Source organism: Tarenaya hassleriana, unplaced genomic scaffold, assembly GCF_000463585.1.
Source record: "Tarenaya hassleriana unplaced genomic scaffold, ASM46358v1 Cleome15, whole genome shotgun sequence".
In the NCBI taxonomy this organism is placed as follows: Eukaryota; Viridiplantae; Streptophyta; class Magnoliopsida; order Brassicales; family Cleomaceae; genus Tarenaya; species Tarenaya hassleriana.
Window position 1 is genome coordinate 1,399,020 of NW_010964923.1, and position 14,018 is coordinate 1,413,037.

At 33.1% G+C, this 14,018-nt stretch overlaps 2 protein-coding genes across 7 annotated transcripts in view; both read right to left on the reverse strand.

The window, feature by feature from the left end:
- Positions 1–266: 266 nt before the first annotated feature.
- Positions 267–6,034, reverse strand: LOC104808755 (probable serine incorporator). 6 transcript variants are annotated; one of them, XM_010534541.1, is made up of 14 exons: positions 5,850–6,031; positions 3,710–3,743; positions 3,293–3,597; positions 3,106–3,179; positions 2,813–2,972; positions 2,672–2,696; positions 2,485–2,574; positions 2,179–2,350; positions 2,008–2,081; positions 1,710–1,779; positions 1,550–1,621; positions 1,325–1,461; positions 843–916; positions 267–672 (listed from the first exon to the last, which is right to left on the reverse strand). In XM_010534541.1, the coding sequence occupies exons 3-14, from the start codon at positions 3,492–3,494 to the stop codon at positions 614–616; spliced, it is 1,209 nt and encodes a 402-aa protein (XP_010532843.1). In that variant the 5' UTR covers positions 3,495–3,597; positions 3,710–3,743; positions 5,850–6,031; the 3' UTR covers positions 267–613. The 6 variants fall into 6 exon arrangements, 5 of the variants coding, with proteins under 5 accessions (XP_010532843.1, XP_010532844.1, XP_010532842.1 ...); XM_010534542.2 differs by lacking the exon at positions 5,850–6,031 and adding an exon at positions 4,817–5,087; XR_002023978.1 differs by having other exon boundaries at positions 1,325–1,453; positions 3,293–3,743; positions 5,850–6,034.
- A 6,961-nt stretch (positions 6,035–12,995) lies between these two features.
- The window catches only part of LOC104808756 (leucine-rich repeat extensin-like protein 4), a 2,691-nt gene continuing 1,668 nt past the window's right edge, over positions 12,996–14,018 (reverse strand). Inside the window, exon 2 of the mRNA XM_010534543.1 lies at positions 12,996–14,018. Within this exon, the coding sequence (XP_010532845.1) occupies positions 13,424–14,018 (595 nt within the window). The 3' untranslated portion in view covers positions 12,996–13,423.

Consider the following 14,018-nt stretch of genomic DNA (forward strand, 5'->3'; position numbering starts at 1 on the left):
TAAATCTAAAGTGCTTTTAGGATAGCTGAATGTGATATTTGTCCAAATTCTTCAGCTGCTCATATGTATGTATGAAATGGGTGTATAAGCATATATATCGATGTATGTACATGCATGTGTGAGAGATTCGATCATTTTGGTGGACAAAGTATTTGAGGTTAAAATCATGCGTATCTGTTGAGAACCACCCGCATGCTAAATGTCAAAAGAAGACATGTTTTTGGCCCAATCTCCGTACGAAAAATAAATTAATTATACCCACCACCTTCAAATTAATTATTTAATTAATTACACCCACCACCACCTTTCATTAAACCATCTGTACAAATATGTCGTACAAATATTTGATTCCCCCTATTTCTATTTCTATTTCTATTTCTAACAATATCCTACTTGTAATTGTAAGATTTTTGGAGAATCAGACACGTCTCCCCCACATGTGAACGTTTGTTACTTTCGCAATCTTCGCCGGAGCTTTCTCCATTTTTTCACCGGAGTTTCGTCGGAATGTTTTCAAAACTGCGTTCCATTTTTGTCCTGCGAGGAACCAAATGTGGATGTATCTCTCTCATCAGAGAGGCAATCCCCTTTCTCTCTCGCTCTCCCCGTCATGTCATGTCCCTCCCGTTGGTTGTCTGCTCTTCAAAACTAATGGAGCCACCAACATCCAAACTGTGACCCAAATGAAGTGAAAATAATCTCAGAAATTCTTCGTTTTCATGTAACAGACGTATGTATACAGTATAGTAACAGTATTAATACTGGATGTTGAGGCGTGAAATGACATTATTTCATTGTAAAATTCTTATTTATGAAAAAAGAGTTTCCGGGGGGTTACGTACTGTAAATACAAACCGCGAGCCACTCGTTCACCACCCTTACCCAAGTGCTTGTCCATCCCACATCGATCGTCCACCTGAAAATGTTTTTCAAGTTCAAGTTTTCTCCAAATATACATTTTCACAACTTCTTGAATGTCCAAAAACAGCATATTCATTGTGTTGTGGCCCCTTCTCCGGAACTTCTCCTTGCAAGGTTTCGAAATTATTGGCTACAAATTGTAACTATTAGGATTTCTATATATCTCTATCAATACTATTAGTATCCTTATGACCTCTTCATATCACTACAATATATCTAAATCCCTATCATCTCTATCTATCCCTATAATCCCTCTTTCCTTATTTGAAGTATCAAGAAAATATGAACAAAATTCTATTAACTGTGGGTGGGCGTTTACTTGAGCTTAATACTATCTCCTCTCTCTATGTTTGTTGATGTATCAGAAAGTGCATATTTAAGATTTCTTTGGGAGGGGACTTACTTCTTCATAGGGTGATGAGTGTTCCATCCAATGAGAAGCATGGCGAAGTACATTGCTCCTGTGGCGAATACCAAATGGAAGAATCCGTATCCATATGGAAGAGCCTCTTCGTCTTGATTATCTTCTTTCCTGCAGAACTGTTGTCATCGTCGGTCAATTTCTTCTCATGGGATTTAGCGGAAAATCAGGGTCTAAACACTTACAGTGATCATAGAAACTACTGACCTGGAAACATTGAGAGTCTATTCCCGTTGAAAATGTCGCAATAACCATTGCTAATAGAGCGACCACGAAACTCTGCAAGCATATATATTAAACCAACCTTAGTGGGATGGCGACATAAACATTAAATCTAAAGGAGCTCTTTGGAAGGTTTGAATATTACAATGATGGAAAGCCAGTCTGTTCTTTCCGAAGCTTCTGCTTTTCTGTTGCAACTTTCTCCCGCTGGCTCGCTGCAGAACAAAACGTGGAGATGAGTATCAACTTTAATGGTACTCAAATCTCATGATTCAGCGAGTAAAAACTGTTACTCTACATGAATTATCTGCAACTTTCTGAGTGATTGCATGCATAATTAAGTGGTTCAAAGCCTGCAATTAGAATACATATATCTAAACACAAGAACCGTGCAATCAAATATACTAACAGGGAAAGTAAGATAAAGGGTGAATAAAGCATGCCTTCTAATGGCGCACCAGCAGATAAACACGACATAGAGTCCCATTATAGCAGGAGTCAAGTATCCAGCATTCACCTATTCGCCGGCAGAAAGAACCATTTCAACATATTTTACACTAGGGTCGGGAAAAGGATAAAAGGCTTCAAACCGAAATATAAAAAAAGGAACTCACCTTGGGATGGAGAGAAACGCTTGTCATGAATTGGATGAGGAACAAAGTCCACGTGATGAAGAAAATATTAAGAAGGCAGGACGAGTCAGGGGCATACCAAATGTACATCAGGATGATTCCTACGATACATATAATGTATGCAGTTGTTGCTAGCAGCATCACATGTACATGGCTGCGGACAAAATAAATTTTATGCAAGCGTAAGTAAGCTCGTAATCGAATGGAAAACAATGTAAAGGTTTCATAGAAATATCTCATCTTCAAGGGAATTAGGCGAACATGAGAAACAAGTCCACTGGATCTCACCATCTTTCTGCATCTTTTTTGCTTTGGCAAAATTCATTGAGCCAACAGATGAAACTGATGACACTTATTAGCTGTACCAGGAGAAAGACCCTAAAAGAAACAAGCAAAGCAGAAGGTAAAATGAGGATACTGATATCTTCCAAGAGAAAGCAATTGTGTATGTTCTTGAAGAGGATGGAAATCGTACCCTGCACCAAAATGTGCAATTTCCCCTGCCAAGCAAAGAAAGAACAAAGACTTTTACGCGATTTGATGAGGAGAAAACTGTTCATGACCTTGTTTAACAATAATACATTAAGTGTGGAACGGAAAAGATGGTCGGTCTAACCATATAGCTGGATAATTGAAGAAGGCATCGAGAAGGGTATGATGGTTAAGCCAAACCACATTACAAGCTTAGCAGACCACCACCCAGAATGCCATCGGTCTCTTGATGAATGGACCTTTTTGGTACCAACAGTCGAAAGATACATACTGAAATAGAACAGCTGAAGTACGGTTAAGGCAAAAGGTTTCTGCAATTTCATCTGACTGAGAGGAAAATAGTGTTTGACATTGTTTAATTCAGCTTAAAATAACATATAGGATGAGGCTGCGTTGTATAATCATAAGGAAGGATACAAAACATCCCAAGCTCATCCGCAGGACTCCTTCAGCCCCTATGCAGTTTTGCTCGCCTTTACAAATCTTTAGTTCTGCAACAATTATCAAAACACAGATCATTACAGTAACATCATTCAGAAACAAGCGAAACTCCTCATGGTGCAAGAGCGTGTAATTATAATACATAAACCTGAGTGACACATACTTCTCAGTACTGTCAAGGCAGCTCTGCCATAATCGCGAATGGCCCAAGCTAGCAGATTCGCCACGAGAAAAATCAGACTGTATACATATCTAGCCATCCAGGGATTGCAGCCGTTGAGAAACTGGCTAAACCATGACCCGTTCTTGATTGCCTCATAGGTCTCACTTCGGCTACTGCTGCCGCTGCTTGTACCATTCTCCATATCTCTTTAAACTTGGAAAATCCTCTCCTCTTCATGAGATTAGATGACAAAATCCATGAGAAATCTCTGATTTCTTCAGCGTGTCGTCCGGACTATAGTGACCCTGGGGAGATTATATATTGGACTCTGGATCGGTTACTCCAGTTCCGGTAGAAAAAAGCTGGTTAAGACCGATGAGGGCAACTTAGGAGCGTGAAACTCCTGTAGGAACTCACCCTCTCGGACAGCACTCTACCTTGTGGACCAAACCTATAACAAAGAAATCATGAAAGATCAAACCTTGTGAGCCACTTGGCAGAATTTTTCGCCGGGTAACAACCGAGCTCTTCACAATAGAAACGGAACCAGAAAAACCGAAGGAATCGCAGAACGAAATCTCCTCGTAGAGGGCATGTTTCTCTACACAAGGTGAGAAGCTTAAATCTAAAAAGCGGACCTATGGACAAAAATGGGCGAATGTTATTTCCAGGATCCAGTTGAAGAAAATTCATGTTCCACATGAGAAACATCCGTAATGTTTCTCAAATCACACCGAACTCATTTCTCAACAGAAAGCGTTTCTCTTTTCTCGTAAACATGGCAAGAGAATGCGTGTAGTGCAGGTAACGTTTTTCGTTCCTTTCGCTTATCTAAGAAGAACCATTCAGATCCTCGACGAGAATAACCAATCCATGGATCATTACAAATAATATATAGCGTCTTATGCCGAACCCCGAGATCTCAACCTTGAACCGTACGACCCATGCGAATATAATATTAGGCCAAAAGACAAAAAATGCCATACTTAAGAGACAAGCACTGATTTATGCCAATCAAGAACCATTTAGAAAGAACAAAATTTTCTATAATCCAGGTATAATATACGTAAACGAGAAACAACCAAGTCAAATTTCAATCCAACAGAAGCGGATTTATCTTTCTTTTTTTTTTTAAATCTAGACCAACATAACGCATCGAAAAAACCCCACTAGAGTGGTAGACATTTCAGGAAAATATTATTGGAAATTATTTTTGTTATTCTTATTTGTCATCCAATGATTTTGAATATAGATGCAGTGTGTGTTTTTGGGAATATTCGAAGGAAATACAAACGAAAAATAAAGTATAATATACGTAAACGAGAAACAAATCGTAAAACCTCCTTGTTTTTTAGTTTACATTATTCTGGAAATTATTCTTATAAAACTGGTTTAAAAAATAAAAAAATCTAAGAATAGTAAACCACGGGACTATCACAACGTCGTTAGAGGAATATTTATTTGAGATTAACCTCAAGAAATCCGGTCATAAAAAAATCAGAAAGTAAAAAAAAAAAATCGAACCTTTATTGTTTGGGCGCGTGGAGATTAACCAAGGAAGCAGCCAAAAAATATTTCTTTGACAAGGAAATAAAACTTTTTTTTAGGGGGGGGGACTCAAAGAGAAGATAAGGGGAAAAAAGCAATTTGGGTGCTACAGAAACAGAATATGGAATCAAATTCAGAATTTGGGATGAATAAATTAAATATATGCGCTCCTTTGGAGACGTGAACGGATTCAATTGGCAAAACGAATCTTTTCTTCCCTTGCAAAGTCGTGTGTACTAAGCACCATCATCAGATTCCCTTTTTAGCTTTTTAAACGTAAATTTTCTGTTCTTTTTGAAAATAAATAATTAGAAAAGGTTAATTAATTAAGAAAATCACAGGATATTGATATGAATGGTCGAAATGAAAGATAATTAACGTAATAAATATATAATACTAATTTATCGGTATCTATCTCATTGTTAGGTATTTATTCGATCTATTATATCCAAAGATTTTTTGGTAACGGAAATTAGTTAGGGTTTTACTTTTCTTCCATCCTTGGCAAATTCTTCAATATTTATATTTTACAGAAATGGAAACATTTGTGAAATGCTTGACTGGGTAATGGGTACTGTTTAACGCCTAACTGCTTTGATTATCCCTAATCAGTTGTTAAGTAAGATAATTAGCAGAAAGCAAAGGAGGGCGGGGAAAAGAGAAAGGAGTGGTCCCTCCAGATAAAATTTTTGAAAATTGACGTCGTTGCTTTGGCATTGCTGCGCACAGGGAGTGTTTGGATGATGAGAAAACGAGGGAAAATGCGAAGAACATAGGGAACATGCGAGTAATCGAATCCAGAGATTGTATCACGGAACGACAAAACAATCGCCGCTAATTCCGATCATATCTTTTACCCAGACAAATCGAAAATCACGAGAGATTCAAATCAAATCAAATCACCCGAAAACCAATGCATACACAAACACATACACACGCATATTCATGAATTTGAATTTTGGGAGATCCGAAAAAGGAGAAAAAAAAACAGAGCGGAAGAATAGGGAACCTGGAATTTTGTGCGAAGCTCCTGAATCGAAGAAGCTTCAGATCTGGAGAAATGGAGAATGTTTCTCCTTCAAGCTTTCTTCTGCAGATGCTTTCAACCTATGATCGAAGAAAAAACCCCGAGGGAGAGAGAATGTGAAAAGGAGAAGAAGATTAGCCTCCTTTGTCTTTTAAAAATTGCTCTCAAAGATCATATATATATATATATATATATATATATATATACACCGTATATATATATATACCGTACTTTCGTTCAGCTAAATACGTAAAATATAAAATTTCCATAATACTATTAAATTTCTACACAACATTGAATTTCCATAAATATTTTAAAATATTACATAATGATAGAACTTAAGCATTCGTTTAATACAATTAAAAAAATCATTTAAATAGAAAATTAATTTTTTGTTTTTTGATAATATTGTTTCGTGTGAATATCATTGTTTGTTGCTTTCCCGCCGTTAGCTTCCTTTTTCCGCACCATCTCCGTATCTTTTAAGTAATATATATATATATATATAATAAAAATATTAAATCCTGGAAATAAAAATAAAAATAATATAAATGAAGACATAATTAAGAAGCACAACAAGTGTTGATTTTGTTAATCACTCACCAATTTGCATGCTAATCACCAATTTTTATTATTGATTGGATGTTTTTTATACATGAATATAAAAATTAATAAAATCTAGATTTTCTACTAGATTACTTAATAATAGGCTTTTAATTTTACTAAAACAATATTTTTTTTCCAAAATTCATAACTTTATATATTAATAATCTAAATAAAATCCAAATTCATATTTTTTGTGATTCTTCCTTGATCTTATGGCTGAAATGTTTACATAACATAGAGATAACAACAAATGTACCGTTTTACAATATAAGTCAGAAATATTAATCAAATTTTGATGTGAAACCCCTATATTCAAATTAGTGTAAAAGAATTAAAATTTTAATATGATTACAATGAAGTTCATCTTATAAAGTTCAATGGTGTCGTTTATATAAACTATATCCTCAAACCGTAAAGGAATGCATTGATTTCTTTATTTATTTATATATATATATATATATACATAAATATTAAATTGAACCAATTTCATAAATCACCTCCTACCAAAAAAAAAATTGAACCAATTTCATGCTTTCGTGTTTAGTTTTATGGAGTAGTACACGTATTGAGCTAATATATATATGTATACCTAAACATGACGTGTAATGGAATAAATATATCATCAAAATTGATTTTTGTTTGTTTTCAGATATAATCGTCTTTCAAAATATTGAAGTGTTCCCCCCCAAAAAAAAAACTTGAATATATATATATATATATATATATAGTTCAATATCATATGTATATATATATTTTTAGTATTGGTGAGATTTTCGTTCTGTGATTTTTGGATTAAAATTTTTGGTTTTAAAGCTATTACATTTATTGATTTTTCTATCATTTTCTGATACATCCGATCTTTATAATAATTGGGGGGGAAGAGAGTAAATTTTAATGTTCCTTCGTGCTCGCATTGCGTATATAAATTAATGTCGTGGGATTTCCAAAGATGATACTTTGACGCACGCGCACCACTCATAATTAATTAATTAATTAATATTGTGAAATTGCTTGATGCATAAAAAACAATTAATTTTAAATAAAATTAGTGAAAGCCTTCCCGTTCGAAATTCCAAAAAAAAAAATAAAGCTCTTTGTTTCACGTTAACATATTATTGTGTGGTGATTATTGCATATAACTAACTCAAGTTGTATCCCGTAATAGTATATACTTTCAAATATATTTCAAAACATATAATAAAAATAAAGGGAAAAAAGAGATATTTTTAAAAAAATTTATTATGTTATCCTGAGTATAACGTGCTAGAACTTCATATTATTTCTATTCTTCAATTTCTTAAAATTTTTAATTTTGCAAATATTCCATTGATGTTTTCATCTTTGAAGAATATATAATAACCTAATTTTTTATTTTTTTCAATTCGATAACTCAAACTCTCTATAACTCTCTATGATTCCAAATATTTTATTTGTAAAGTTAATGTTAAAAGTTTTATTTTATCTTTAAAATTCGAGCCAATAAATTAGCACACGCGTAACATATGGTTTATTCCCCTTTTTCGCACTACTTGAGTGATTTATTGAAAAATGTTTAGTGTTTATATATATATTTTTTTTATATAAATGATTGATTAATGGCATAATTAAAGGATATAATGTATCCGACTAGGAACTCACATATCAAATCTTATAAAATCTACCACTCACGTCAGTAACGTAAAATGAAATGCGTGTCTTGTAGCTTACCAACTTCTATTTATAACATATATATATATACATATATACATATTATATATATATATATATATATGTTTGTATGTGTAATTCATATGATTTTCAAAGGCCGTTTATATGACCGTGAAACGACTTGTGAACAATTCCCCGTTTTATTTTATTTATAAGCAAAGTCAAAACATATCACTAGTCCTCATTAGTATACATATATATATATATATATATATATATATATATATATGTAACGTAAAAATAGATTAATGGATTGAGATAAATATTAAACATATTAATGGATTATTAACACAATCAGCGTCGCATAATTAAAAGGTCCCACTTTTTTATAATGGAATTCAGACGAGTTGCATATTGAAAAAATAAAATAAAATTTCATCGCATAATTAAAGGTCCCACAATTTTCATATTTAGAAAATGGAAATTATATGGTTTTTATATGTTGCATGTTCGTTTCGAATCTTTTTTATGTTTCTGATTTACTGCTGGTGGAGAAACAACTCCATTTAAAAAAATAAAAAGGTTCGATATTATGTGGAGAACGAAATTTGATTTATTTATAAACAATAAAATTGCACTAGAATAATAACTGATATAATAAAGAGAGCATAATATTGGCATATTAACATATTTATGAGTATGGAATATTTAGGTATATTTAAGTATATTTAAGTATTCATATTAACATATTTATATTACTTCCATTCTACCTATATATATATATATATATATATATATGCATACCTTGTAACACTACTGTTAACAATAATAAAGTAGTTTCTCTATATTAAAATATATATTTAGTTAAATATTGTCAAGTTAAGCAAAATATCGGATTAATCACTAATTAAGAAAAATGCGTATCACACTTTTCACACACACTCTCTCTCTCTCTCTATATATATATATATATTATGATCAAAATAATTAAAAATGTTGTATTGTTAAAAAAGGTATAAAAATTGTTGCTAATTAAAGCCCTAATAATCCTACGTATTACAAATAACAAAACTTTTTTTTTATGGTGATGAACCAACGACTATTTTTTGTATACCATTTCTAGCATGCAGGCTAATAATCTATATATGACACGGTGTCTAAAAATATACAGCATATAGCATGTGTATATATATAGTACCCAAGTGCTATTAAGAATATTGTCTTATAATTATTAAAGTTAAATCATATAGAATTAATAAAAATTAGAACTAAATTTTATGATTTTTTTTTTTTAGGATTTAAGGGTGTACTTCCAATAAAACCAAACTCATATCATCTATTTTCTCGTCATATTAGTCATATCTCTAATATTAATTTTTTTAGATGTTTCACTAATATATATATACACACACACATAATTCATCAAATGTCTGATCGATTTTTTGTTCATAAATAAGATAGGTTTCATTTTGGAAAGAGTTCATCTATTAGGGACAAAAGCATGCGGTGATATTACGCCACCTTTGGGTGGATCCATCAAATTTTGCACCTTGTTCTTGGAGATGGTGGTGGTCCATATATGTGTATATATATATATATATATATATATATATATATATATGTTTATGACATATTCCTAATTAATGATCATAACAAAACCATGCACGGCCAAATTTCGGTAACACAACAAAAAAAAATGACTTATCATCATCAAATCAATCATGCATATATATGGTACGTAGTCCGAATTAGGGTTAATTATTGATTGGATTGCAACTCTACGTGCATGCATATATCTTCTTTAAGCAAACCCTTTGCATAATTTTCTAGTTTGTTATTATTTCCGTTCTCGAATTTGTTTTTAATAAATACGCATATATTGACCGATTAATATACGACTACACGCCTATTGGAATAGATTACTACGTACATTTTATAACAGATGATTTACGTCTTGAAACAAGTTATATCAAGTTCCATATTTTTGTAACCGAATCAAATTCGATAAAAAAACCGAATGGTTATGATTTCTATAAAACCGAAAAAATCGAATCCAATCGAATAAAAAAATAACCGAAAAAACTATAATTTCTTTAAGAAAATGAATAATTTTTTTCGTAATTGAATCAAACATGAACCGAATATGACCGAACCGAATTCAATGTAAAAACTGAATGGTTTATACCCGAACCAAAACCTGAATAAGCCACCGTTAAATAAGATTGTGCGTGTTATTTCGTATGATATGGAATATATCGAAAGAAAAGTCATTTTCGAACATAAGATCCTCGTTATAAAAACCACACCGGTCGGTCCACATATAACTTTCGTAACCGAAATACGAACAATAATAGAATTGGTTCTGATCAATTCATTTTTTTTATAATATGTGATTATCAGGATTCGAAATGTTGGTATGGACATCCATCAATTCATGTTCATTTGATAACTCTGAATCATTATGGTGTTCATATATTGACAGCGTTACAGGCGAAAATGCTCACCACATCCTCACGAATCGGAATAAATTTCAAAAGAAGTTTGATGGAATTCGGTCCATTTCCCCTTTTTTTTTCTATGGGAATTTTTCATTTTTTTATTGGATTTTGTGTCAAATGATCGAGGTAAAGAATATGATAAAAAAAAAATGGAGTTTTTATTATTTTTCATTTAGAATTCCTCCAAGATTTGTCTTAAATAAATTACACGTCATCTGTATTTACAAAAATTGAATGAAAGCTTGAATTTTAATTTATAATTTATAATCCGTGATCAAAACCATACTTTTATTTTTTGAGTTTCGAACCAATCCAACACATTTTATAAACGGGATGACAATAGATAACTCTGATTTTATAAACGGCGGCAAATGAATTGGCTCACATCTTCAAAACCAAATACAATTATTTAAATGATGATAAAATCCCAAAATTTTCATAACCCATAAGCAATGGGCCGAGTATTGAGAGGTTTAAGCCCACAATGGTATTGGGCCAAATCAAGGCCCATCTACTTGCTCGTAAATTAGGCCTATGTTTATTTCAAGAAAGTTGGACTGGGTCATATATATATATATATAATATAAAAAAAAAACATTTTGAGGTGAAGGGAATAAATTAAATGGAAAATGGAAAAACTTTATGCAAAATTACTTTAGGTTACCAAAAGTCAGAATTTATTATAGTTTCTTAAGATTCGACCGTTTCCTGCCACCACAAATATAATTCTGCATCATCTCACCGTGAAACTTTGAGAAATTGTTTACAAAAAAAAGTTTGAGAAAATCTTTTTATATATATATATATATAGATTTATGCGCATACATAATTTCTTTTAACGTAATATTTATATTTTTCTTTATCATGGCAGCACTTTCCCGTGGGCCCCACCACGTGGAAGCATCTTTCCTTGTCGGTCCACTTATCTTCATCACTGTGTTTGGTGGAAAAAAATATTTTGTCCACCCCAATAAAAAAAAAACATCCAATTTTTACTTAATATTGAAATATCGGTATAATAAAAACTTATACAAATTCTCGTTATTTATTCTTCAAATGTTGTGTGTAAAATAGAAGTAAGAAGATTCAACAATGAATTAAAAAAAATATGAGTTAATAATTGAACAATTCATCTATATATTTTCAATATTTACTTCCATTCGAAACTATAAATTAAATTGAATGCTTGGGGGCGATGTCAATTAAAGAGGCGAATTTAATTTCCATAATGTCTTACAATCTATAGGCAACATAGTATGCCCTCATATGGAAGGCACTCCCTTTCATATTTGCAACCTTCACAAATATTATTTTGCATAATTAAAATGACATAAAAAAATATTTACAACATTCTACAATATATCATGCAATACTAGAAACTTCTTTTCTTTTTTTTTTTGCTTTGCGTAATTATATTATAAGATTTAAATATTTCGAAACAGAATGTAACTAAATGTAATTATAACAAGGAAAGTACATGTAGAACTAAGAATATAATGAGAACTAGGGGTGAGCATTTCGGAAAACGGTTCGGATTCAGGATGAAATAGATCAGTTCGGTTCTTTCGGTTTTACAAAAATAGGTACCAATCGGGTTTTTTATTGTATTCGGTTTGGTTCGGTTTCGGTATCGGTTTGGTTCGGTTCGGTTCCGGGTTTTATTAAAAAAATGTTAGATTTCTTTTAAAAATATTCGGTTTTTCGAGATTTTTAAAATACGATTCGGTTCGGTTCGGTTCCGGAAAAATTCGGTTCTCTAAAAATAATATCGTTCGGGAAATAACAGCGGTTTTGGAGTCGGAAAAAATATCGTTTTAACGGTTCAGTTCGGTCCGGTTTCGAAGAAACGAACCGAAACGCCTAACCCTAAAGAGAACAGAGATAATATTTTTATTAACCATAAAATTGACGCATGACATCTTTGCACTGACGAAGAATTCACATTTTTATTTTTATTTTCCTTTTTTGTCGGTTGGGTTATACTATTATCATCATTAGAGATGGATTTTTAGATTTTTTGCATATAAGATTAAATCAAATTAAATAATATATAATTTAAATTTATTTGAAAATCGAATTATTCTATTTTTTAATATTAGTTAAATACAATCAATTTGAAATCTAAAATATCTATTTTTCCTATTTTGTATTTCAAAACGCCGGAATGTATATATACATATATATATTTCGACCATCATGTAGAAGTGTGTAACCGATGGTTCGACCCATACCCATATGGATATAATCATATATATATATATATAATATATTAACCCATAACCAAACTAAAGTATTCGCATTACCAAATCTTCGGAACTAATAACAAAACAAACAAAAAATCATCCAAGTTCAAATTCCATATACATTTTGTGACCAATTTAAAATAAAGGATATTTCATTTAGCAAATCCAAGTGAAAGTGTGGCATAATAAATAAAAATTAAAATTAAACAACAATATGAGAGTATATTAAAAAAAAAACTAAATTAATACGAAAACACAAAATGAGAAACAAGGAGCAGAAGATGTTGCTCCTCTTTTATCATCCTCTATACATACAACTTTTTTCCTGCAAACCCCTAATTTTTTATTTTATTTTTCCTTTATTTTTCACCAATTAAATCCTTTTTTTTTATAAAATTTCTCCGGTTACCTCTCACAAACAATTCGATGAACAACGCCGCCGTCTTTTTCCCCGATTCCAATCCGATAATGTTGTCCTGTCAAGGCGACACCACTTCAAATCTCCGATTCTTGGGTTTTTGCTTGTCGTAATTTCCAGTTTCGAGAAAGTTTCTCAAAAGAATCAGTAGAATGGCGGTGGTGGAGGAGAAGCGTATGATACTCCGATCACCGGCGGTAACGGTCCTTCATATACAGGCGGCGGCGGCGGAGGACTGTGATGAATCACTGGCGGCGGCGGAGAACTGTAGTGAACGGGCGGTGGCGGCGGAGAACTGTAGTGGATCACCGGCGGAGGCGAAGGCGAAGGCGGTGGCTTGTAGACGACCGGTGGTGGAGGCGGTGAGTACTCAACGCACGGAGGAGGAGGCGGTGGCTCTATACAAGGAGGTGGTGGTGGAGGGGAATATACTGGCGGCGGCGGAGGAGAGGAATACACCGGCGATGGTGGAGGTGGCGGAGATAAGTAGGGATATACTGGTGGTGGAGGTGAGTGCGGAGGCGGGGGGGAGTGCGGTGGTGGAGGCGGTGAGTATTGTTGTGGTGGTGGCGGTGAACTGTAATAGTAAGGCACCGGAGGTGGTGGAGAGAAATGCGGCGGCGGCGGTGGCGGCGGTGAGTGCGGTGGTGGCGGTGGCGGGCGAATGCAGTAAACCGGAGCCGGTGGAGGATATGATGGCGGCGGAGGAGAAGCGTATACCGGGGGTGGAGGTGGCGGC